General features: G+C 65.9%; 1 protein-coding gene across 1 annotated transcript in view; it reads left to right on the plus strand.

Annotated features, from left to right (window-relative positions):
* Positions 1-26,570, plus strand: part of NOTCH3 (notch receptor 3) — a 59,626-nt gene that overhangs the window by 5,553 nt on the left and 27,503 nt on the right. Inside the window, 17 exon segments of the mRNA XM_072848334.1 lie at positions 1,527-1,544; positions 1,706-1,830; positions 2,375-2,416; positions 2,419-2,448; positions 2,451-2,486; positions 3,641-3,763; positions 7,904-8,137; positions 9,605-9,760; positions 10,458-10,643; positions 12,795-12,908; positions 13,143-13,256; positions 14,776-15,009; positions 18,252-18,362; positions 20,833-21,025; positions 22,053-22,198; positions 23,325-23,438; positions 25,694-25,813. Of these exon segments, the coding sequence (XP_072704435.1) occupies positions 1,527-1,544; positions 1,706-1,830; positions 2,375-2,416; positions 2,419-2,448; positions 2,451-2,486; positions 3,641-3,763; positions 7,904-8,137; positions 9,605-9,760; positions 10,458-10,643; positions 12,795-12,908; positions 13,143-13,256; positions 14,776-15,009; positions 18,252-18,362; positions 20,833-21,025; positions 22,053-22,198; positions 23,325-23,438; positions 25,694-25,813 (2,096 nt within the window).

Consider the following 26,570-nt stretch of genomic DNA (forward strand, 5'->3'; position numbering starts at 1 on the left):
CTTTCCACTCCCACAGCACCCCATAAACCCCCCGGCACCCATACCCCCCCGGCACCCACAACCTCCCCAGCACCCCATAGCACCCCCATGGCACCCATACCCCCCAGGGCACCCCATAGCACCCTTTGCGCCCCACAGCACCCCACACCTCCCCCACGGCACCCATACCCCCCCAGCACCCCTAGCACCCCCAGAGCACCCACAACCCCCCGGGCACCCCTAACCACCCCCCCCGCAGCCCAGCCCCACCAGGTGGGTGGGGGCACCCCGGGGCGCCCCCCCCTCCCCCGGCGGCGGCGGGTGCGGGCAGGGTGCTGCCTGCCCGGGCAGGCTGGGGGGAGGGGGCCGTGGGAGCCTGCCCGGGGCCCCGTTCCCAGGGTGCCCCCCCCACCCCCACCCCTGGGTTCTCCCGGGGAGGGGCAGGGTGCAGCCCTGGCACCCTGCCCCTCCCCCACCCCGTGTCCCTTTGGGGGGAAGCGGGGGAGCACCCATGGGCCCCCCCCACACTTGGGGGGCAGCTGGGTGGGGGGTCCCATGGGTGGCATGAGGGTCCCGTGGGTGACATGGGTGGCATGGGGGTCCCGGGGCAGCTCAGGGTCCCATGGGTGTCAGGGGGTCCCATGGGTGTCGGGGGTCCCGGGGCAGCTCAGGGTCCCATGGGTGGCACAGGGGTCCCATGGGTGTCGGGGGTCCCATGGGTGTCAGGGGGTCCCATGGGTGGCACAGGGGTCCCATGGGTGTCGGGGGGTCCCGGGGCAGCTCAGGGTCCCATGGGTGGCACAGGGGTCCCATGGGTGGCACGGGGTCCCATGGGTGGCACGGGGTCTCGGGGGTGATGTGGGGGTCCCAAGGGTGGCACGAGAGCCCCATGGGTGTCAGGGGGTCCTAGAGGTCCCAGGGGTGCTGTGGGGGTCCCATGGGTGCTCGGCGTTCTCCCATGGGTGCCCAGGGTCTCCCATGGGTGCTGTGGGGGGTCCCATGGGGATGCAGGTGCCCCATGGGTGCCATGGGGGTTTTCTGTGGGTGCTGGGGGTCTCCCATGGGTGCTGCAGGTCTTCTGTGGGTGCTGGGGGGTCTCATGGGGATGCAGGTGCCCCATGGGTGCCGGGGGTCTCCCATGGGTGCTGGGGGTCCCATGGGTGCCGGGGGTCTCCCATGGGTGCCGGGGGTCTCCCATGGGTGCTGGGGGGTCCCATGGGTGCCATGTGTCTCCCATGGGTGCCGGGGTCTCCGATGGGTGCCGGGGGGTCCCATGGGTGCCGGGGGTCTCCCTTGGGTGCCAGGGGTCTCCCATGGGTGCTGGGGGTCCCATGGGTGCCACGTGTCTCCCATGGGTGCCGGGGGTCTCCCATGGGTGCCATGTGTCTCCCATGGGTGCTGGGGGGTCCCATGGGTGCCATGTGTCTCCCATGGGTGCCGGGAGTCTCCCATGGGTGCTGGGGGGGTCCCATGGGTGCCATGTGTCTCCCATGGGTGCCATGGTTCTCCCGTGTGTGCTGAGGGGTCCCATGGGTGCTGTCGGGCAGGTGCCAGCCGGGGGTGCTGGGGGAGCGCTGCCAGCTGCGGGACCCATGGGTGCTGGGGGGGGGGGGTGGTCTCCCAGGTCTCCTATGGGTGCTGGGGGGGTCCCATGGGTGCCATGGGTCTCCCGTGGGTGGCGGGGGTCTCCCATGGGTGCTGTCCGGCAGGTGCCAGCCGGGGTGCGGGGGGAGCGGTGCCAGCTGCGGGACCCCTGCACCCCCTCGCCCTGCCCCCCCGGGGGGCTCTGCCAGAGCACCCAGCGCCAGGGCACCCTGCGCCCCCGCTGCCTCTGCCCCCCGGGCACCCGCCGTGAGTGGGGGGCCCATGGGTGGGGGGGACACTGGGGGAGGGAGAGCATGGGGGAGGGGCCCATGGGTGGGGGGTGCGGGGGGGCAATGGGAGGGGATGGATCATGGATAGGGGGTCCCATGGGTGGGTGGGGGGCTCTGGGGAGAGATGGACCATGGGTGGGGGTCCCATGGGTGGGGGGGACACAGTGGGGGAGGGAGAGCATGGGGGAGGGGCCCATGGGTGGGGGGTGCGGGGGGGAGCAATGGGAGGGATGGATCATGGGTGGGGGTCCCATGGGTGGGGGTCCCATGGGTGGGGGGAGACACAATGGGGGAGGCAGAGCATGGGGGGGGGGAGCCGTGGGTGGGGGCGATGGAGGGGATGGGCCATGGGTGGGGGTCCCATGGGGGGGGGTCCGAGGGGGGCAATGGGAGGGGAAGGGCCATGGGTGGGGGGTCCCATGGGTTGGGGGGATGTGGGGGGCGTCCCACAGGGTGGGCAGGGTGCCAGCAGGCACCCACGGGTGCCCCTCTCACCCATGGGTGCCCAACCCCCCCCCCAGGACCCGACTGCACCCCCTGGAGACGCCCCCTCCCCTGCGCCCCCTCCCCTGCCTGAACGGGGGCACCTGCCGCCAGCCGGGGAGGGGACCTTCGACTGCGCCTGCCTGCCCGGTGGGTGCTGGCACCCATGGGTGCTGCTGGGGGGGGGGCAAGGGGAGGGGGGGGCTGGGTGCCGGGGTTCACTCAGGGTGGGTGTGGGGTGTCCCTGGAAGTGGGTGGGGGTCCCTGGGGGTCCTTGGATGTGGGTGGGGGGTCTCGGGGGGTTCCTGGTACTGGGTGGGGTCCCTGAGAGTGGGTGGGGGTCCTGGCATAGGTCAGGGGTCCCTGCCATGGGTGGGGGTCCCTGCCATGGGTGGGGGTCTTGGGGGTCCCTGGAAGTGGGTGGGGGTCCCTGAAGGGTCCCTGCCATGGGTGGGGGTCTTGGGGGGTCCCTGGAAGTGGGTGGGGGTCCCTGAAGGGTCCCTGCCATGGGTGGGGTCTTGGGGGGTCCCTGGAAGTGGGTGGGGGTCCCTGAGGGTCCCTGCCATGGGTGGGGGTCTTGGGGGGTCCCTGGAAGTGGGTGGGGGTCTCTGAGGGTCCCTGCCATGGGCGGGGGTCTTGGGGGGTCCCTGGAAGTGGGTGGGGTCCCTGAGGGGTCCCTGCCATGGGTGGGGTCCCTGCCATGGGTGGGGGTCTTGGGGGGTCCCTGGAAGTGGGTGGGGGTCCCTGAAGGGTCCCTGCCATGGGTGGGGGTCTTGGGGGGTCCCTGGAAGTGGGTGGGGGTCCCTGAGGGGTCCCTGCCATGGGTGGGGGTCTTGGGGGTCCCTGGAAGTGGGTGGGGGTCTCTGAGGGGTCCCTGCCATGGGCGGGGGTCTTGGGGGGTCCCTGGAAGTGGGTGGGGGTCCCTGAGGGGTCCCTGCCATGGGTGGGGGTCCCTGCCATGGGTGGGGGTCTTGGGGGGTCCCTGGAAGTGGGTGGGGGTCCCTGAAGGGTCCCTGCCATGGGTGGGGGTCTTGGGGGGGTCCCTGGAAGTGGGTGGGGGTCTCTGAGGGGTCCCTGCCATGGGTGGGGGTCTTGGGGGGGTCCCTGGAAGTGGGTGGGGGTCCCTGAGGGGTCCCTGCCATGGGTGGGCATCCTTGGCACCCATCACCCTTGGCATCTCTGGGGCTTCCTGGTGATGGGTTTGGGTGCCAGTGGACTGGGTGGGGGGGTCCCTGCCATGGGTGGGGGTCCCTGCCATGGGTGGGGGTCCCAGGCCCCACCCTGACCCCGGGGGTGTCCCCCAGGCTTTGAGGGTCCCACCTGTGAGACCAACGTGGACGACTGCCCCGGGCACAAGTGTCTCCACGGGGGCACCTGCGTGGACGGGGTCAACACCTACAACTGCCAGTGCCCACCCGAGTGGACGGGTAGGGGACAGCGGGGGACACCAGGGTGGGCACCCCAGGGTGGTCCTCGGTCAGCAGGCGGGGGGGTCAAGAAGATGGGGAGGGAGGTGCGCAGCAGGGTGGGCACGGAGGTGGGGCGTGGAGGTGGGCACCAAGGTGGTCATGGAGGTGGGCGTCAAGGTGGGCACCAAGGTGGTCATGGAGGTGGGCGTCAAGGTGGGCACCAAGGTGGGTGTCAAGGTGGGCACCAAGGTGGTCATGGAGGTGGGCGTCAAGGTGGGCACCAAGGTGGTCATGGAGGTGGGTGTCAAGGTGGTCATGGAGGTGGGCATGGAGGTGGTCACCAAGGTGGGCATGGAGGTGGGCATCAAGGTGGGCAACAAGGTGGGTGTCAAGGTGGGCACCAAGGTGGTCATGGAGGTGGGCATCAAGGTGGTCATGGAGGTGGGCATCAAGGTGGGCACCAAGGTGGTCATGGAGGTGGGTGTCAAGGTGGGCACCAAGGTGGTCATGGAGGTGGGCGTCAAGGTGGTCATGGAGGTGGGCATCAAGGTGGGCACCAAGGTGGTCATGGAGGTGGGTGTCAAGGTGGGCACCAAGGTGGTCATGGAGGTGGGCGTCAAGGTGGGCACCAAGGTGGTCATGGAGGTGGGCATCAAGGTGGGCACCAAGGTGGTCATGGAGGTGGGTGTCAAGGTGGGCACCAAGGTGGTCATGGAGGTGGGCGTCAAGGTGGGCACCAAGATAGTCATGGAGGTGGGCATCAAGGTGGTCATGGAGGTGGGCGTCAAGGTGGGCACCAAGGTGGGTGTCAAGGTGGGCACCAAGGTGGTCATGGAGGTGGGCGTCAAGGTGGGTACCAAGGTGGTCATGGAGGTGGGCGTCAAGGTGGGCACCAAGGTGGGTGTCAAGGTGGGCACCAAGGTGGTCATGGAGGTGGGTGTCAAGGTGGGCACCAAGGTGGGTGTCAAGGTGGGCACCAAGGTGGTCATGGAGGTGGGTGTCAAGGTGGGCACCAAGGTGGGTGTCAAGGTGGGCACCAAGGTGGTCATGGAGGTGGGTGTCAAGGTGGGCACCAAGGTGGTCATGGAGGTGGGCATCAAGGTGGGCACCAAGGTGGTCATGGAGGTGGGCGTCAAGGTGGGCACCAAGATGGTCATGGAGGTGGGCATCAAGGTGGTCATGGAGGTGGGTGTCAAGGTGGGCACCAAGGTGGTCATGGAGGTGGGCGTCAAGGTGGGTACCAAGGTGGTCATGGAGGTGGGCGTCAAGGTGGGCACCAAGGTGGGTGTCAAGGTGGGCACCAAGGTGGTCATGGAGGTGGGCGTCAAGGTGGGCACCAAGGTGGTCATGGAGGTGGGCGTCAAGGTGGGCACCAAGGTGGTCATGGAGGTGGGCGTCAAGGTGGGCACCAAGGTGGTCATGGAGGTGGGTGTCAAGGTGGTCATGGAGGTGGGCGTCAAGGTGGGCACCAAGGTGGGTGTCAAGGTGGGCACCAAGGTGGTCATGGAGGTGGGTGTCAAGGTGGTCATGGAGGTGGGTGTCAAGGTGGGCAGCAAGGTGGGTGTCAAGGTGGGCACCAAGGTGGTCATGGAGGTGGGTGTCAAGGTGGGCACCAAGGTGGTCATGGAGGTGGGCGTCAAGGTGGTCATGGAGGTGGGCATCAAGGTGGGCACCAAGGTGGTCATGGAGGTGGGTGTCAAGGTGGGCACCAAGGTGGTCATGGAGGTGGGCGTCAAGGTGGTCATGGAGGTGGGCATCAAGGTGGGCACCAAGGTGGTTATGGAGGTGGGCGTCAAGGCGGGCACCAAGGTGGTCATGGAGGTGGGCATCAAGGTGGGCACCAAGGTGGTCATGGAGGTGGGCGTCAAGGTCGTCATGGAGGTGGGCGTCAAGGTGGGCACCAAGGTGGTCATGGAGGTGGGCGTCAAGGTGGTCATGGAGGTGGGCATCAAGGTGGGCACCAAGGTGGTCATGGAGGTGGGTGTCAAGGTGGGCACCAAGGTGGTCATGGAGGGGGGCACCAGGATGGTCATCAAGGTGGGACTGAGGTGGCCACCAGGGTGGGCATTTGGGCATGGACCAAGGTGGGCGTCAAGGTGGTCATGGAGGCGGGCATCGAAATGGGCACTTGGGCATGGGCCAAGGTGGGCATCAGGGTGGTCACCAAGGTGGTTATCAAGGTGGTCATTGAGGTGGGCGCCAGGATGGTTGTCAAGGTGGGACTGAGGTGGTCCTCAGGGTCATCACTGAGGTGGGCACCAAGGTGGTCATTGAGGTGGGCACTTGGGCATGGACCAAGGTGGTCCCCAGGGTGGTCATGGAGGTGGGCATCAAGATGGGCACATGGGCATGGAACAAGGTAGGCACCAAGGTGGTCATTGAGGTGGGTGCCAGGATGGTCATGAAGGTGGGACTGAGGTCGTCACTGGGGTGGTCATGGAGGTGGGCGTCAAGGTGGGCACTGACATGGTCACCAAGGTGGGCACCTAGGTGGCCACCAAGGTGGTCATCGAGGTGGGCACTTGGGCATGGACCAAGGTGGTCACCAAGGTGGTCATTGAGGTGGGCACCAGGATGGTCATGAAGGTGGGACTGAGGTCGTCACTGGGGTGGTCATGCGAGGTGGGCGTCAAGGTGGGCACTGACATGGTCACCAAGGTGGGCACTCAGGTGGCCACCAAGGTGGTCATCGAGGTGGGCACTTGGGCATGGACCAAGGTGGTCATGGAGGGGGGCACCAGGGTGGTCATGAAGGTTGGGACTGATGTGGTCCCCAGGGTGATCACTGAGGTGGGCATCAAGGTGGGCACTTGGGCATGGACCAAGGTGGTCACTGAGGTGGGCATCAAGGTGGGCACCAGGGTAGTCACTGAGGTGGGCACCAGGGTGGTCATTGATGTGGGCACCGAGGTGGACACCAAGGTGGGCACCAGGGTGGTCATTGATGTGGGCACCGAGGTGGACACCAAGGTGGCTACCAGGGTGGTCATTGAGGTGGTCACTGAAGTGAGGACCAGAGTTGTGAACAGGGTGGGCACCGAGGTGGTCACCAGGGTGGTCACTGAGGTGGGGAGGAGGTGAGGACCAAGGTGGTCAACAGGGTGGGCACCAGGGTGGTCACTGAGGTGGGGACCAGGGTGGGCAACCAGGTGGTCATTGCAGTGGTCAACAGGGTGGTCACTGAGGTGGGGGCTGAGTTGGTCTCCAGGATGGGCAGCGGGGGGTAGTCATCGAGGTGAGCACCGAGGTGACCACCAAGGCTGTCTCTGAAGTTGCCTCCATGGTGGTCCCCAAGGTTGTCACTGAGATGGGGACCAGGATAGTCCCTGAGGTGATCCCAGCAGTGGTCACCAAGGGGGTCCCCCAAGGTGGTCAGCAGGGTGTGGACCAAGGTGGTCCCTGAGATGGTCCTGGAGCTGATCGCCATGGAGGTCCCCAAGGTGGTCACTGAGATGGGGACCAGAGATAGTCCCCAAGGTGGCCAGTGGGGAGCAGATCAGGTTGGTCCCTGAGATGTTCCCCAAGGTTGTCACCAAGGAGGTCCCTGAGGTGGTCAGCGGGGTGGTGACCAAGGTGGTCCCTGAGGTGATCCCAGCAGTGGTCACCAAGGAGGTCCCTGAGGTGGTCAGCGGGGTGGTGACCAAGGTGGTCCCTGAGATGGTCCCTGAGGTGATCCCAGCAGTGGTCACCAAGGAGGTCCCTGAGGTGGTCAGCGGGGTGGTGACCAAGGTGGTCCCTGAGATGGTCCCTGAGGTGATCCCAGCAGTGGTCACCAAGGAGGTCCCTGAGGTGGTCAGCGGGGTGGTCACCAAGGTGGTCCCTGAGGTGATCCCAGCAGTGGTCACCAAGGAGGTCCCTGAGGTGGTCAGCAGGGTGTGGACCAAGGTGGTCACTGAGATGGTCCCTGAGGTGATCCCAGCAGTGGTCACCAAGGAGGTCCCTGAGGTGGTCAGCAGGGTGGTGACCAAGGAGGTCCCTGAGATGGTCCCTGAGGTGGCCATCAAGGAGGTCCCCAAGGTGATCAGCAGAATGCAGGCCGAGGTGGTCCCTGAGATGTTCTCAGATGATCTCCAAGAAGGTTCCTCAGGTTGCCCGCCAAGACTTGCTTGACCCCACCCCCTCCGTGTGTCCCCCCCCCTCCCCCACCATGTCCCCCAGGCCAATTCTGCACTGAGGACGTGGACGAGTGCCAACTCCAACCCAACGCCTGCCACAACGGGGGCACCTGCTTCAACACCCAAGGTGGCCACACCTGCGTCTGCGTCAACGGTTGGACGGGCGAGAGCTGCAGCGAGAACATCGACGACTGCGCCATCGCCGTCTGCTTCAACGGGGCCACCTGCCACGACCGCGTGGCCTCCTTCTACTGCGCCTGTCCCATGGGCAAGACGGGTGAGGAGGAGGGGGGGCACCCTAGGGTGGGGACCTCTGAGGGCAACCTGGGGTGGGGTGGGAGCCCGCCGTGTGCACCGTGGCATGGGGTGGGCGCCTTTGAGGGTACTTCTGGTATAAGGTGGGCACCTCCGAGGGCACCCTGGGGTGGGGAACTCTGAGGGCACCCTGGGGTGGGGTGGGCACCTTGGAGTGGGGTTAGGAGCACCCACAAGTGCACCCTGGCATGGGGTGGAGACCGCTGAGAGCACCCTGCCATGGGGTAGGAGCACCCTGCCATGGGGTAGGAGCACCCTGGGGTGGGGTGGACATCCCCAAAGGTACTCCTGGTATGAGGTGGGCACCCACAAGTGCACCCTGGAGTGGGGTGGGGACCTCCGAGAGCACCCTAGCATGTGGTGGGCATCCCCCGGAGCACCCTGGCATGGGGGTGAGCACCCATAAGTGCACCCTGGCGTGGGGTGGACATCCCCAAGGGCACCTTGGGGTGGGGTAGGAGCCCCCGTGTGCACCCTGGCATGGGGTGGGCACCCTGGGGTGGCTTTGGAGGAGGTTGGGTGACACCAGGATGGGGTGGACACCCCTGGCATTGGGTGGGCACCCTTGGGTAACCTTGGCATGGGTTGGGTGGCACCGTGGTGGGGAGGCCATCACCCCTTGGGCACCCTGGCATGGGGTGGGCACCCCTGGCATGGGGTGGGACCCCCCCTGGGGTGGCTTTGGCAGAGGTTGGGTGACACCAGGATGGGGTGGGCACCCCCGGCATTGGGTGGGCACCCTTGGGTAACCTTGGCATGGGTTGGGTGGCACCGTGGTGGGGTGGCCATCACCCCTTGGGCACCCTGGCATGGGGTGGGCACCCCTGGCATGGGGTGGGACCCCCCCTGGGGTGGCTTTGGCAGAGGTTGGGTGACACCAGGATGGGGTGGACACCACCCCTTGGGCACCCTGGCATGGCTCAGGCACCCATGGGCCCCCCTGGCATGGAGCGGGCACCTACTGAGGTGGCTTTGGTAGAGGTTGGGTGGCACCAGCATAGGGTGGGCAAGACCCTTTGGGCACCCATGCCATGAAATGGGCACCCTGGGGTGGCTTTGGCAGAGGTTGGGTGACACCAGGATGGGGTGGACACCCCTGGCATTGGGTGGGCACCCTTGGGTAACCTTGGCATGGGTTGGGTGGCACCGTGGTGGGGTGGCCATCACCCCTTGGGCACCCTGGCATGGGGTGGGCACCCCTGTAATGGGGTGGGACCCCCCCTGGGGTGGCTTTGGCAGAGGTTGGGTGACACCAGGATGGGGTGGACACCACCCCTTGGGCACCCTGGCATGGGGTTGGCACCCCTGTAATGGGGTGGGACCCCCCTGGGGTGGCTTTGGCAGAGGTTGGGTGGCCCCAGCATGGGGCGGGCACCCACGGGGGGGGTTCCCGTGCCCATGGGTGCCCTGACGCCCCGGTGGGTGCCAGGCCTGCTGTGCCACCTGGACGACGCCTGCGTCAGCAACCCCTGCCACAAGGACGCCATCTGCGACACCAACCCCGTCAACGGCCGCGCCATCTGCACCTGCCCCCCCGGCTTCACCGGCGGCGCCTGCGACCAGGACGTCGACGAGTGCTCCATTGGTGGGTGGGGGCACCCATGGGTGGGGGGCACCCATTGGTGGTGGGCACCCATGGGTGGCCGGTGGCGACGTCCGTTCATGGTGGTGGGGTCATCCGTGGGCAGAAAGCACAGGCAGGGCGATACCTCCCATGAGTGAGCACCATGGCAGGGGAGCACCCATGGGTGGGGAGCACCCATGAGTGGGGAGCACCTATGGGTGGGGGGGGCACCCATGGGTGGGAGCGGCGCCATTTATGACGCCGGGGGCACGCGTATGGGGGCAGAGAGCACGGGCAAGAGCGCACCCCCATGAGCGATAACCATGGCGATGGACCTGAGAGGGGGAGCACCCATGGGTGGGGAGCACCCATGGGTGGGGGGGCACCCATTGGTGGTGGGCACCCATGGGTGGCTGGTGGCGACGTCCGTTCATGGTGGTGGGGTCATCCATGGGCAGAGAGCACAGGCAGGGCTACGCCCCCATGAGTGAGCACCATGGCAGGGGAGCGCCCATGGGTGGGGAGCACCTATGGGTGGGGGGGGCACCCATGGGTGGGAGCGGCGCCATTTATGATGCCGGGGGCACGCGTATGGGGGCAGAGAGTACGGGCAAGAGCGCACCCCCATGAGCGATAACCATGGCGATGGACCCGAGAGGGGGATGGCACCGTGGTGGGGTGGCACCCATGGGTGCTGACCCCTCTCCCCCCCACCCAGGCGCCAACCCCTGCGAGCACTTTGGGCGCTGCGTGAACACCCAGGGCTCCTTCGAGTGCCGCTGCGGGCGGGGCTACGCGGGGCCGCGCTGCGAGAGCGACGTCAACGAGTGTCTGTCGGGGCCCTGCCGCAACCAGGCCACCTGCCTGGACCGCATCGGGCGCTTCACCTGCATCTGCATGGCCGGTGGGGACCACCACCCATGGGTGGGGCTGGGGGGGTGGGGGGGAGCGGGGAGACACGGGGTGGGACGTGGGGTGGGGTCTGGGATGGGGATGGGACCTGGGGAGGACCGGGAATGGTCCTGGGGTGGGTGTGGGACCTGGGATGGGTTCCTGGGGGGGTGTGTGGGACCTGGTGAGGGACCTGGGATGGGTTCTGGGGTGGGTGTGGGACCTGATGAGGGACCTGGTGGGGATATGGGACCTGGGGAAAGACCAGGGATGGTCCTGGGGTGTGTGTGGGACCTGGGATGGGTTCTTGGGGTGGGTGTGGGACCTGGTGTGGGACCTGGTGGAGATATGGGACGTGGTGTGGGACCTGGGATGGTCCTGGGGTGGGTGTGGGACCTGGGATGGGTTCTGATGTGGGTGCGGGACCTGGTGAGGGACCTGGGATGGACGTGGGATGGGTTCTGGTGTGGGTGTGGGAGCTGGTGTGGGACCTGGTGGGGATATGGGACGTGGTGTGGGACCTGGGATGGTCCTGGGGTGGGTGTGGGACCTGGGATGGGTTCTGATGTGGGTGCGGGACCTGGTGAGGGACCTGGGATGGGTTCTGGGGTGGGTGTGGGACCTAATGAGGGACCTGGTGGGGATATGGGACGTGGTGTGGGACCTGGGATGGTCCTGGGGTGGGTGTGGGACCTGGGATGGGTTCTGATGTGGGTGCGGGACCTGGTGAGGGACCTGGGATGGACGTGGGATGGGTTGTGGGATGGATGTGGGACCTGGTGTGGGACCTGGTGGGGATATGGGACGTGGTGTGGGACCTGGGATGGTCCTGGGGTGGGTGTGGGACCTGGGATGGGTTCCTGGGGGGGTGTGTGGGACCAGGTGAGGGACCTGGGATGGACGTGGGATGGGTTCTGGGGTGGGTGTGAGACCTCGTGAGGGACCTGGTGGGGATATGGGACGTGGTGTGGGACCTGGGATGGTCCTGGGGTGGGTGTGGGACCTGGGATGGGTTCTTGGGAGGGGGTGTGGGACCAGGTGAGGGACCTGGGATGGGTGTGGGATGGGTTCTGGTGTGGGTGTGGGACCTGGTGTGGGACCTGGTGGGGATATGGGACGTGGTGTGGGACCTGGGATGGTCTTGAGATGGGTGTGGGACCTGGTGTGGGTTCTGGGGTGGGTGTGGGTCTTGGTATGGGTTGTGGGATGGGTGTGGGACCTGCTATGGGTTCTAGTGTGGGACCTGGGATGGGTGTGGGACCTCATATGGGTTCTGGTGTGGGTGTGGGACCTGGTGAGGGTCCTGGTTGGGGCTGTGGGACCTGGTGTGGGACCTGGGATGGATGTAGGACCTGGTGTGGGTCCTGGTGAGGGTGTGGGATGTGGGATGGGTGTGGGAGCTCATACGGGTCCTGGTGGGGACATGGGACCTGGTGTGGGACCTGGGATGGTCCTGGGGTGGGTGTGGGTCTTGGTATGGGTTGTGGGATGGGTGTGGGACCTGGGATGGGACCTGGTGAGGGTCCTGGTGAGGTTGTGGGACCTGGGATGGGTGTGGGACCTCATACAGGTTCTGGTGTGGGACCTGGTGAGGGTCCTGGTGGGGATACGGGACCTGCTGTGGGACCTGGGATGGTCCTGGGATGGGTGTGGGTCTTGGGATGGGTGTGGGACCTGGGATGGGACCTGGTGTGGGTCCTGGTGAGGGTGTGGGTCCTGGGATGGATCACGATATGGGTCCTGGCATGGGTGTGGGACCTGGGATGGTCCTGGGATGGGTGTGGGTCTTGGGATGGGTGTGGGACCTGGGATGGGACCTGGTGTGGGTCCTGGTGAGGGTCCTGGTGGGGATACGGGACCTGGTGTGGGACCTGGGATGGGACCTGGGGTGGGACCTGGTGTGGGTCCTGGGATGGATCACCTATGGGTGCTGGCATGGGTGTGGGACCCAGGGTGGGACCTGGTGAAGATACAGGACCTGCTGTGGGACATGCTACGGGTACGGGTCCAGCCGTGGGTGCCGGTGGGTCCAAGCAGTCTTCACCGACACTTGCACAGCCAGCGGGTGCCCCGTGCGGGGCGCAGGGCGGGCAAGGTGGTGTCGGGGTGGGGGTGAGGGCGTCAGCGGGTGTCGGGGTGGGGGTGACGGTGCCGGTGGGTGCAGGGTTCAGCGGGCCCCTGTGCGAGCTGGAGGTGGACGAGTGCCAGAGCAGCCCCTGCGCCAACGGCGGCCGCTGCCACGACCTGGTCAACGGCTTCTCCTGCTCCTGCCCCCCCGGTGAGCACCCACCCAGCACCCACCCCTGGGCACCCACCCCTGGGCACCCACCCACCCCTGAACCCACCTCTGGGCTCCTTGGCTTGGGTGGGTGCTCCGGGATGAGGTGGCCCTTTTGGGGGTGCGGGAGCTCTGGGGGTGCCTGGGGGGAGTTGGGGAGCCCATGGGAGGGGCTCACCCCATCTGCCCCCCGCTCCCCCCCGCCACCACCACCCATGGGTGCCCCCCACCCAGGTTTCTCGGGCCCCACCTGCCAGACGGACATGGATGAGTGCGCCAGCACCCCCTGCCGCAACGGCGCCAAGTGCCTCGACCGCCCCAACGGCTACGAGTGCCGCTGCGCCGAGGGTGAGCCTTCCCCCGGGACCCCCAGCACCCATGGGTGGGCATGGAACCCGGCATTGCCCACTCTGCACCCATGGGTGGCCATGGAACCCAGCATTGCCCACCGTGCACCCATGGGTGGGCATGGAACTTGGCATTACCCACTCTGCACCCATGGGTGGCCATGGAACCCTGACATTGACCATCCTGCACCCATGGGTGGCCATGGAACCTGGCATTGCCCACCCTGCACCCATGGGTGGCCATGGAACCCAGCATTGCCCACCGTGCACCTATGGGTGGCCATGGAACCTGGCATTGCCCACCGTGCACCTATGGGTGGCCATGGAACTCGGCATTGCCCACTCTGCACCCATGGGTGGCCATGGAACCCAGCATTGCCCACCGTGCACCCATGGGTGGCCATGGAACCTGGCATTGCCCACTCTGCACCCATGGGTGGCCATGGAACCCCAGCATTGCCCACCCTGCACCCATGGGTGGCCATGGAACCCCGACATTGCCCACCCTGCACCCATGGGTGTCCTTGACCTCCTGGTGTTGCCCACCCTACACCCATAGGTGGCCATGGAACCCCAGCATTGCCCGTCCTGCACCCAAGGGTGTCCTCAACCTCCTGGCATTGCCCACCCTGCACCCAAGGGTGTCCGCAGCCCCCGCCATTGCCCACCCTGCACCCATGGGTGTCTGCAGCCCCCACCATTGCCCACCGTGCACCCATGGGTGTCCCTGACCTCCTGGCATTGCCCACCCTGCACCCATGCTGTTACCAGCCCCCCCACCATTGCCCACCGTGCACCCATGGGTGTCCGCAGCCCCCACCATTGCCCACCCTGCGCCCAAGGGTGTCTGCAGCCCCTGCCATTGCCCACCGTGCACCCATGGGTGTCTGCAGCCCCCACCATTGCCCACCCTGCGCCCAAGGGTGTCCTCAACCTCCTGGCATTGCCCACCCTGCACCCAAGGGTGTCCGCAGCCCCTGCCATTGCCCACCCTGCACCCATGGGTGTCTGCAGCCCCCACCATTGCCCACCGTGCACCCATGGGTGTCCGCAGCCCCCGCCATTGCCCACCGTGCACCCATGGGTGTCGGCAGCCCCCACCATTGCCCACCCTGCACCCAAGGGTGTCCTCAACCTCCTGGCATTGCCCACCCTGCACCCAAGGGTGTCCTCAACCTCCTGGCATTGCCCACCCTGCACCCAAGGGTGTCCGCAGCCCCTGCCATTGCCCACCCTGCACCCATGGGTGTCCGCAGCCCCGCCATTGCCCACCCTGCACCCATGGGTGTCGGCAGCCCCACCATTGCCCACCCTGCACCCAAGGGTGTCCTCAACCTCCTGGCATTGCCCACCCTGCGCCCAAAGGTGTCCTCAACCTCCTGGCATTGCCCACCCTGCACCCAAGGGTGTCCGCAGCCCCCGCCATTGCCCACCGTGCACCCATGGGTATCCGCGGTCCCCGCCATTGCCCACCCTGCCCCCACGGGTGCCCCCACGCCCCCCTCCCCCAATCCCTTCAGGTTTCGAGGGGCCCCTCTGCGAACGCAACGTGGACGATTGCTCGCCGGACCCCTGCCACCACGGCACCTGCCTGGACGGCATCGCCAGCTTCGCCTGCGCCTGCGCCCCCGGCTTCACCGGCTACCGCTGCGAGCTGCAGCTGGACGAGTGCCACAGCAGCCCCTGCCGCCACGGCGGCAAGTGCATCGACCGCATCGACGCCTACCAGTGCAACTGCCCCCCCGGCACCGCCGGTAGGGTGCAGGGGCTGGGGTGGGGGGGGAGTTGGGTCTTCTCCGGGCATGGGTTGGGTGCTGGGTACCATTTTGGGTGTTATCTGGCCATGGGATGGGTGCTGGACATGGTGTTGGGTCTTGTCCGGGCATGGGATGGGTGCTGGGTACCATTCTGGGTCTTCTCCGGGCATGGGGTGGGTGCTGGGTACCATTTTGGGTCTTCTCTGGGCATGGGTGGGTGCTGGGCGTGGTGTTGGGTCTTCTCCGGGCATGGGTTGGGTGCTGGGTACCATTTTGGGTGTTATCTGGGCATGGGGTGGGTGATGGACATGGCATTGGGTCTTCTCCGGGCATGGGATGTGTGCTGGGTACCATTTTGGGTCTTCTCTGGGCATGGGGTGGGTGATGGACATGGCGTTGGGTCTTCTCCAGGCATGGGATGGGTGCTGGGTACCATTTTGGGTGTTATCTGGGCATGGGGTGGGTGCTGGACAGGGCGTTGGGTCTTCTCCGGGCATGGGGTGGGTGCTGGGTACCATTTTGGGTCTTCTCTGGGCATGGGTGGGTGCTGGGCGTGGTGTTGGGTCTTCTCCGGGCATGGGTTGGGTGCTGGGTACCATTTTGGGTGTTATCTGGGCATGGGGTGGATGCTGGGCATAGCATTGGGTTTTCTCCGGACATGGGATGGGTGCTGGGTACCATTTTGTGTCTTCTCCGGGCATGGGGTGGGTGATGGACATGGCGTTGGGTCTTGTCCGGACATGTGTTGGGTGCTGGGTACCATTTTGGGTGTTATCTGGCCATGGGATGGGTGCTGGGTGTGGCATTGGGTCTTGTCCGGACATGGGATGGGTGCTGGGTACCATTTTGGGTCTTCTCCGGGCATGGGATGGGTGCTGGGTACCATTCTGGGTCTTCTCCGGGCATGGGATGGGTGCTGGGTGTGGCATTGGGTCTTGTCCGGACATGGGATGGGTGCTGGGTACCATTTTGGGTGTTATCTGGGCATGGGATGGGTGCTGGACGTGGTGTTGGGTCTTCTCCGGGCATGGGATGGGTGCTGGGTACCATTTTGGGTGGTATCTGGGCATGGGATGGGTGCTGGGTGTGGCATTGGGTCTTGTCCGGACATGGGATGGGTGCTGGGTACCATTTTGGGTGTTATCTGGCCATGGGTGGGTGATGGACATGGCGTTGGGTCTTCTCCGGGCATGGGGTGGGTGCTGGGTACCATTTTGGGTCTTCTCTGGGCATGGGTGGGTGCTGGGCATGGTGTTGGGTCTTCTCCGGGCATGGGTTGGGTGCTGGGTACCATTTTGGGTGTTATCTGGGCATGGGATGGGTGCTGGGCATAGCATTGTGTCTTGTCCGGACATGGGATGGGTGCTGGGTACCATTTTGGGTGTTATCTGGGCATGGGATGGGTGCTGGGCATGGTGTTGGGTCTTCTCTGGGCATGGGGTGGGTGATGGATGTGGCGTTGGGTCTTCTCCAGGCATGGGATGGGTGCTGGGTACCATTTTGGGTCTTATCTGTCCATGGGATGGGTGCTGGGCATGGTGTTGGGTCTTCTCCGGGCATGGGTTGGGTGCTGGGTACCATTTTGGGTGTTATCTGGCCATGGGATGGGTGCTGGACGTGGCATTGGGTCTTCTCCAGGCATGGGATGGGTGCTGGGTACCATTTTGGGTCTTCTGTGGCCATGGGATGGGTGCTGGGCATGGTGTTGGGTCTTGTCCGGGCATGGGGTGGTTGCTGGGTACCATTTTGGGTGTTACCTGGCCATGGGATGGGTGCTGGGTGTGGCATTGGGTCTTGTCCGGACATGGGATGGGTGCTGGGTACCATTATGGGTCTTCTCCAGGCATGGGATGGGTGCTGGACGTGGCATTGGGTCTTCTCCGGTCATGGGATGGGTGCTGGGTACCATTCTGGGTCTTCTCCGGGCATGGGATGGGTGCTGGGTACCATTTTGGGTGTTATCTGGCCATGGGATGGGTGCTGGGTGTGGCATTGGGTCTTGTCCGGACATGGGATGGGTGCTGGGTACCATTTTGGGTGTTATCTGGGCATGGGGTGGGTGCTGGGCATGGTGTTGGGTCTTCTCCAGGCATGGGGTGGGTGCTGGGTACCATTTTGGGTCTTCTCCAGGCATGGGGTGGGTGCTGGACTTGGCGTTGGGTCTTCTCCGGTCATGGGGTGGGTGCTGGGTACCATTTTGGGTCTTCTCTGGGCATGGGTGGGTGCTAGGCGTGGTGTTGGGTCTTCTCCGGGCATGGGTTGGGTGCTGGGTACCATTTTGGGTGTTATCTGGGCATGGGGTGGGTGCTGGGCATAGCATTGTGTCTTGTCCGGACATGGGATGGGTGCTGGGTACCATTTTGGGTGTTATCTGGGCATGGGGTGGGTGCCTGGGCATGGTGTTGGGTCTTCTCCGGGCATGCGGTGGGTGATGGACGGGGCGTTGGGTCTTCTCCGGGCATGGGGTGGGTGCTGGGTACCATTTTGGGTCTTCTCTGGCCATGGGATGGGTGCTGTGCACGGTGTTGGGTCTTCTCCGGGCATGGGTTGGGTGCTGGGTACCATTTTGGGTGTTATCTGGGCATGGGTGGGTGATGGCCGGGGCATTGGGTCTTCTCCGGGTATGGGGTGGGTGACGGACATGGTGTTGGGTCTTCTCCGGGCATGGGATGGGTGCTGGGTACCATTTTGGGTCTTCTCTGGGCATGGGTGGGTGCTGGACGTGGTGTTGGGTCCCACCTGGTTATGGGATGGTTGATGGACATGGCGTGTGGTCCCATCAGGCCATGGGGTGGGTGCTGGGTGTGGTGTTGGGTCCCATCTGGTCATGGCGTGGTTGATGGAGACGGTGTTGGGTCCCATCTGGACATTGGGTGGGTGCTGGACAGGGTGTTGGGTCCCAGCTGGTCATGGGGTGGGTGCTGGGTATGGCAATGGGTCTCATCTGGTCATGAGGTGGGTGTTGAGTACGGCGTTGGGTGCCAGCTGACCATGGGATGGGTGCTGGCCATGGCGTTGGGTGCCAGCTGACCATGGGACGGGTGCTGGCCATGGCATTGGGTCCCATCAGGGCATGGAGTGGGTGACGCCGTGGGGTGGTCGACACCATGGGGTGGTCACTGGGTGCCACCTCATCCCATCGGAGCATGGGCCGGGAACGAGTCCGTGGGGTGCCCTACCTGGACATCCGCCACCAGTCACGGGGTGGGTGCTGAGGTCCAGCCACCCTTGGGTGCCAGGTGTCAACTGCGAGGTGAACCCCGACGACTGCGCCAGCGACCCCTGCGTTCACGGCGTGTGCCAGGACGGCATCGACCGCTATGACTGCGTCTGCCAGCCCGGCTTCACGGGTGGGTGCCCATGGGTGCTGGGGGGGGCTTGGTGCCCACTGGGTGCTCCCATGGGTGACTGGGGGGGCCGCAGTGTCCACTGGGTGCTCCCATGGGTGACTGGGGGGGCCGCAGTGTCCACTGGGTGGTCCCATGGGTGCTGAAGAGGGTCGGTGCCCACTGGGTGGTCCCATGGGTGCTGGGGGCCTCAGTTCCCACTGGGTGCTCCCATGGGTGCTGGGGAAAGTCGGTGCCCACTGGCTGCTGCCATGGGTGGTAGGAGACCTCGGTGCCCACTGGGTGCTCCCATGGGTGCTGGGAGGCCTTGGTGTCCACTGGGTGCTCCCGTGGGTGCTGAAGAGGGTCGGTGCCCACTGGGTGGTCCCATGGGTGCTGGGGGCCTCAGTTCCCACTGGGTGCTCCCATGGGTGCTGGGGAAGGTCAGTGCCCACTGGCTGCTGCCATGGGTGGTAGGAGACCTCAGTGCCCACTGGGTGCTCCCATGGGTGCTGGGAGGCCTCGGTGCCCACCGGGTGCTGCCATGGGTGCTGGGGGGCCACGGTACTCACTTGGGTGCTGCCATGGGTGCTGGGAGGCCTCGGTGCCCACTGGGTGCTCCCATGGGTGCTGGGGCACCACAGTGCCCCTTGGGTGCTCCCATGGGTGCTAGGGGACCTTGGTGTCCACTGGGTGCTGCCATGGGTGCTGGGGGGCCTCGGTGCCCACTGGGTGCTCCCATGGGTGCTGGGGGGGCCATGGTGCTCACTAGGGCTGGGGACGGTGCCAGGGTGCCCTTGGCTGTCACCCATGGGGAGGGACCTACAGTGATGCCTGTGGCCGCTGCACCCAGAGGTGCCCTCTTTGGGTGCCCAGGAAGGTGCCCAGTGCCCAAGAGAGGAGCCCACAGAGGTGCTGGTGGCCCATGCACCCAGTGGGTGCCTCTTTTGGGTGCCCTTGTTGGGTGCCTGTGTGGGGGTGTCCGTATTGGGTGCCCATGTTGGGTGCCCCTCTTGATTACCCACGCTGGGTGCCCCTGTTGGGTGCCCAGGTTGATTGCTCATGTTGGGTGCCCCATTGATTGCCCATGTTGGGTGCCCCTGTTGGGTGCCCCTGTTGATTACCCATGCTGGGTGCTCATGTTGGGTGCCCTTGTTGGGTGCCCCTGTTGGGTGCCCATGTTGGGTGTCCCATTGATCACCCATGGTGGGTGCCCATGTTGGGTGTCCCATCGATCACACATCTTGGGTGCCCATGTTGGGTGCCCATTGATCACCCATGGTGGGTGCCCCTGTTGGGTGCCCATGTTGGGTGTCCCATTGATCACCCCTGTTGGGTGCCCATGTTGGGTGTCCCATTGATCACCCCTGTTGGGTGCCCATGTTGGGTGCCCATTGATCACCCATGGTGGGTGCCCCTGTTGGGTGCCCATGTTGGGTGTCCCATTGATCACCCCTGTTGGGTGCCCATGTTGGGTGTCCCATCGATCACCCATGGTGGGTGCCCCTGTTGGGCGCCCATGTTGGGTGTCCCATTGATCACCCATGGTGGTGCCCACATTGGGTGTCCCATCGATCACCCCTGTTGGGCGCCCATGTTGGGTGTCCCATTGATCACCCATGTTGGGTGCCCATGTTGGGTGCCCATGTTGGGTGTCCCATTGATCACCCATGTTGGGTGCCCACATTGGGTGTCCCATTGATCACACATCTTGGGTGCCCATGTTGGGTGTCCCTGTTGGGTGCTCATGTTGATTACCCACGCTGGGTGCTCATGTTGGGTGCTCCTCTTGAGTGCCCCTGTTTACCTATGCTGGGTGCCCATGTTGGGTGTCCCATTGATCACCCCTGTTGGGCGCCCATGTTGGGTGTCCCATCGATCACCCATGGTGGGTGCCCCTGTTGGGTGCCCATGTTGGGTGTCCCATCGATCACCCATGGTGGATGCCCACATTGGGTGTCCCATCGATCACCCCTGTTGGGCGCCCATGTTGGGTGTCCCATTGATCACCCATGGTGGGTGCCCCTGTTGGGTGCCCATGTTGGGTGCCCATGTTGGATGCCCATGTTGGGTGTCCCATTGATCACCCATGTTGGGTGCCCACATTGGGTGTCCCATTGATCACACATCTTGGGTGCCCATGTTGGGTGTCCCTGTTGGGTGCTCATGTTGATTACCCACGCTGGGTGCTCATGTTGGGTGCTCCTCTTGGGTGCCCCTGTTTACCTATGCTGGGTGCCCATGTTGGGTGTCCCATTGATCACCCATGCTGGGTGCCCCTGTTGGGCGCCCATGTTGGGTGTCCCATCGATCACCCATGGTGGGTGCCCCTGTTGGGCGCCCATGTTGGGTGTCCCATCGATCACCCATGCTGGACGCCCCTGTTGGGCCCCCATATTGACTACCTATGGTGGGATTCCCAGTTGGGTGCCCACTAGGGTGCCCCCACCCACCTCCCCCGCCGTGTCCCCATCATCCCCGCCCCCCCACCCAGGTCCCCGCTGCAACGTGGAGATCAACGAGTGCGCCTCCAACCCCTGCCACGACGGTGGCACCTGCGTGGACGGCGCCAACGGCTTCACCTGCCTCTGCCCGCCGGGCACCCGCGACGCCCAGTGCCGCCCCGGCACCCTGCCCTGCCGCAGCAGCCCCTGCGCCCACGGCACCTGCCGCGACCACGGGGACAGGTGAGCACCCACTGGGTGCTGAGGGGGTGGTTGGGTGGGGGCCTGGGTGGGTGTCTGAGGTGGGGGGAGCCTGAGGGTGGCTGTGGGTGCCCAAGTTGGGGGTTCAGGGGTGTCTGAGAGTGGCCCTGGGTGCTGATGGGTGCTCTGGGTGCTGGGGGGGGGCCCAAGGGTGTCCATGGGTGCCTATGGAGGTGCATGAGGTTGTCCATGGGTGGTGATGGGTGTCCATGGGTGCCTGGTGGGGGGGTTCAGGGGTGTCTGAGAGTGGTCCTGGGTGCTGATGGGTGCCTGGAGGTGGCCCAAGGGTGTCCATGGGTGCCCAAGGGTGTCTGTGGGTGCCCAAGGGTGTCCATGGGTGCCCATGGAGGTTCATGATGTTGTCCATGGGTGGTGATGGGTGGCCCTGGGTGCGTAGCGGGGCTGCTGAGGGTGTCCATGGGTGCCTGGTGGGGGGGTTCAGGGGTGTCTGAGAGTGGTCCTGGGTGCTGATGGGTGCCTGGAGGTGGCCCAAGGGTGTCCATGGGTGCCCATGGAGGTTCATGATGTTGTCCATGGGTGGTGATGGGTGGCCCTGGGTGCGTAGCGGGGCTGCTGAGGGTGTCCATGGGTGCCTGGTGGGGGGGTTCAGGGGTGTCTGAGAGTGGTCCTGGGTGCTGATGGGTGCCTGGAGGTGGCCCAAGGGTGTCCATGGGTGCCCAAGGGTGTCCGTGGGTGCCCAAGTGAGGGGGTGCCTGAGGTTGTCCATGGGCAGGGTGCTCAAGGGTGCATGGTGGGATACCTGAGGGTGCCCATGGGTGCCTCAGAGGGTACCCAAGGGTGCCCCAGAGAGTATCCAAGGGTGCCCATGGGTGCCTGGGTGGCCGAGGTTGTCCAAGGGTGCCCGGGGGCTACCCGAGGGTGCCCGTGGGTGCCTGGGGAGGACAGCCCAGGGGATGCGTGTGGGTGCCCGTGGGTGCTCATGGGGGGGGGCGGGGCTGGCCTGGGGCACCCTTGGGTGCCCAGCACCCATGCGTGCCCCCTCCCACAGGTTCACCTGCGAGTGCCAGGCGGGCTGGGGGGGTCCCACGTGTTCCCGCCGGGAGGACCCCTGCGCCCCCCGGCCCTGCCGCCACGGGGGCACCTGCACCCCCGTGGGTGGGGGGTACCGCTGCGCCTGTCGCCCCGGCTACCAGGGTACGGCCCCCCGGGGACTCCCTGGGGACACCCTGGGGACACCCTGGGGACACCCTGCCCACCCTGGGGACACTGCCTGGCATTGCCCCCTGCCCACCCTGGGGACCCCCTGGGGACACCCTGCCCACCCTGAGGACACCTTGGGGACACCCTGGGGACACCCTGGGGAACCCCAGCCTGAGCTGGGGACACCCCCACTGCCATGGGGACCCTCTGCCCACCCTGGGGACACCCTGGGGACACCCTGCCCACCCTGGGGACACTGCCTGGCACTGTCCCCTGCCCACCCTGGGGACCCAGCCAGACCCTCCACTGTGCCCGTGTCCCCTGCCACCCCCGTGGTCCCCCCATGCCACTGTCCCCATGTCCCCTGCTGTCCCTCCATCCCCGTCCTGCCCATGTCCCCACCATCTCCATGGCCCCACCAAGCCCATGCCACCCTGTCCCCGTGTCCCCACCGTCCCCATGTCCCCTGCCATCTCCACGCCCCCCGCCCGTGTCCTCTGCTCTCCTCGTGTCCCCCCCAAGCCCCTGTCCCCTGCTGTCCCCATGTCCCCAGGTGTCCCTGGATTCCCACCATGCCCATGTCCCCCGCTGTCCTCATGTCCCCTGCCATCTCCATGTCCCCATTGTCCCCATGTCCCCACCATCCCCATGTCCCCTGCCATCTCCATGTCCCCATTGTCCCCATGTCCCCACCATCCCCATGTCCCCTGCCATCTCCATGTCCCCATTGTCCCCATGTCCCCACCATCCCCATGTCCCCTGCCATCTCCATGTCCCCACCATGCCCATGTCCCCACCATCCCCATGTCCCCTGCCATCTCCATGTCCCCACCATGCCCATGTCCCCACCATCCCCATGTCCCCTGCCATCTCCATGTCCCCATGTCCCCACCATCCCCATGTCCCCTGCTATCTCCATGTCCCCACCATGCCCATGTCCCCACTGTCCTCATGTCCCCACCGTCCCCACGTCCCCTGCTGTCCCCACATCCCTACCGTGCCCGTGTCCCCTTCAGTCCCTGTGTCCCCACCGTCCCCGTGTCCCCTGCTGTCCCCACCATGCCCACGCCACCGTCCCCGTGTCCCCGTGCCCCTGGGGTGACACGTGTGTCCCCCGCAGGCGCCCAGTGCCAGGCGGAGGTGGACGAGTGCGCCTCGGGGCCGTGCCACCACGGGGGCACCTGCCTGGATGGCGCTGGCACCTACCGCTGCCTCTGCACCCCACCCTTCACAGGTGGGCACCCATGGGTGCTGGGGGGCTCCGGGTGGGCGGGACCTCTGTGCCCTGCCCTGCACAGTTGGGCACCCATGGGTGCTGGGGAGGGGGCTCTGTGGGTAGGGGGGGACCTCTGTGCCCTGCCCTGCACAGGTGGGCACCCATGGGTGCTGGGGGGGCTCTGGGGTTGGATGGGACCTCTGTGCCCCGCCCTTCACAGGTGGGCACCCATGGGTGCTGGGGGGGCTCTGGGGTTGGATGGGACCTCTGTGCCCCGCCCTTCACAGGTGGGCACCCATGGGTGCTTGGGGGGTTCTGGGGGTGGGGGTGGGCTCTTCACCCTCCCCTTCACAGGTGGGCACCCATGGGTGCTGAGCGGCATACCTGGTGGCTTTGTCCCATGCCCTGATGGGTGCCACCATGCTGGGTGCCCGATGGTGGCCATGCCCTCATGGGTGTCACCACACTGAGTGTCCCCATGGTGGCCATGCCCCCATGGGTGCCACCATTCCAGGTTCTCTGATGGGTGCTACCATTCTGATTGCCCAGTGGTGGTGGTGTCCTGATGGGTGCCACCACGCCGGCTTCCCTGGTGGTGGCCATGCCCTGATGGGTGCCACCACCCTCATGGGTTCCCTGATGGGTCCCACCATGTGGGGTGACCTGATGGGTGCCACCATGCTGGGTGCCCGGTGGTGGTCGTGTCCTGATACGTGCCACCATGTGAGGCACCCAGTGGTGGCCGTACCCTCATGGGTGCCACCACGCTGGGTGTCCCCATGATGGTCATGTGCTGATGGGTGCCACCATGCCGGGTTCCCTGATGGGTACCACCATGAGGGGCACCCAGTGGTGGCTGTACCCTCATGGGTGCCACCATGCCTGGTGTCCCCATGATGGTCATGTCCTGATGGGTGCCACCATGCCTGGTGTCCCCATGGCGGTCATGTCCTGATGGGTGCCACCACGCTGGGTGTCCCCATGATGGTCATATCCTGATGGGTGCCACCATGCCTGGTGTCCCCATGGTGGTCATGTCCTGATGGGTGCCACCACGCTGGGTGTCCCCATGGTGGTCATGTCCTGATGGGTGCCACCATGCCTGGTGTCCCCATGATGGTCATGTCCTGATGGGTGCCACCATGCCTGGTGTCCCCATGGTGGTCATGTCCTGATGGGTGCCACCATGCCTGGTGTCCCCATGATGGTCATATCCTGATGGGTGCCACCACGCTGGGTGTCCCCATGATGGTCATGTCCTGATGGGTGCCACCATGCCTGGTGTCCCCATGGTGGTCATGTCCTGATGGGTGCCACCACGCTGGGTGTCCCCATGATGGTCATATCCTGATGGGTGCCACCATGCCTGGTGTTCCCATGGTGTCATGTCCTGATGGGTGCCACCACGCTGGGTGTCCCCATGGTGGTCATGTCCTGATGGGTGCCACCACGCTGGGTGTCCCCATGATGGTCATATCCTGATGGGTGCCACCATGCCTGGTGTCCCCATGGTGGTCATGTCCTGATGGGTGCCACCACGCTGGGTGTCCCCATGGTGGTCATGTCCTGATGGGTGCCACCATGCCTGGTGTCCCCATGATGGTCATGTCCTGATGGGTGCCACCATGCCTGGTGTCCCCATGGTGGTCATGTCCTGATGGGTGCCACCATGCCTGGTGTCCCCATGATGGTCATATCCTGATGGGTGCCACCACGCTGGGTGTCCCCATGATGGTCATGTCCTGATGGGTGCCACCATGCCTGGTGTCCCCATGGTGGTCATGTCCTGATGGGTGCCACCACGCTGGGTGTCCCCATGATGGTCATATCCTGATGGGTGCCACCATGCCTGGTGTTCCCATGGTGTCATGTCCTGATGGGTGCCACCACGCTGGGTGTCCCCATGGTGGTCATGTCCTGATGGGTGCCACCACGCTGGGTGTCCCCATGATGGTCATATCCTGATGGGTGCCACCATGCCTGGTGTCCCCATGGTGGTCATGTCCTGATGGGTGCCACCACGCTGGGTGTCCCCATGGTGGTCATGTCCTGATGGGTGCCACCATGCCTGGTGTCCCCATGATGGTCATGTCCTGATGGGTGCCACCACGCTGGGTGTCCCCATGATGGTCATATCCTGATGGGTGCCACCACGCTGGGTGTCCCCATGGTGGTCATGTCCTGATGGGTGCCACCACGCTGGGTGCCCTGACGGGTGCCACCCTGCCTGTCGCCCTGTGGGTGCCGGTGCCTGACGGTGTCCCCGGGCGCAGGGCGGGCGTGCGAGGTGACGCTGGCTCCCTGCTCCCCCAACCCCTGTGACAATGGCGGCGTCTGCGTCCCCACCCCCGACTACGGGGCCTTCACCTGCCGCTGCCCCCCCGGCTGGCAAGGTACCCCCACCCCGGGGTGCCCCCGCGGACCCCTGACACCCCCGGGCACCCTTGGGTCACCCCTTGGCACCCCTGGGTCCCTCTGGCATCCCTGGGTGCCCGCCAGCACCCCTGGGGTCCCTCTGACACCCACGGGTCCCCCTGGCACCCCCAACCCCCGGGCACCCTGAAGTCTTCCTGGACACCCTGACCCCCTGCCCGAGGGACCCCGACCCCCTGAGCACCCTGACCCCCCCCCACCCCAGCACCCTGACCCTCCCTGGACACCCTGACCCCGCCAAGATCCTGACCCCCCGGGCACCCTGACCCCTCCTGGGCACCCTTGGGTCCCTTCCCAATCCCCCTATTGTCACCCCAAACCCCCCGGGCACCCTGACACCCCCTTGGGCACCCTGACCCCACCCCCCAGCACCCTGACTCCCCCGTCACCCTGACCCCTCCTCGAGCACCCTGACCCCCACCCATCACCCTGAGCCCCCATCACACTGACCCCTCCTCGAGCACCCTGACCCCCACCCCCTCACCCTGACCCCCATCACCCTGACCCCCCTCACCCTGACCCCCATCACCCTGACCCCCCCGTCACCCTGACCCCTCCTCGAGCACCCTGACCCCACCCCGTCACCCTGACCCCCCATCACCCTGACCCCCCCTCACCCTGGACCCTCCTCGAGCACCCTGACCCCCACCCCAGGCACCCTGACCCCCACCCATCACCCTGACCCCCATCACCCTGACCCCCATCACCCTGACCCTC

The sequence above is a fragment of the Ciconia boyciana genome, chromosome 31 (assembly GCF_034638445.1).
Source record: "Ciconia boyciana chromosome 31, ASM3463844v1, whole genome shotgun sequence".
Taxonomy (NCBI): Eukaryota; Metazoa; Chordata; class Aves; order Ciconiiformes; family Ciconiidae; genus Ciconia; species Ciconia boyciana.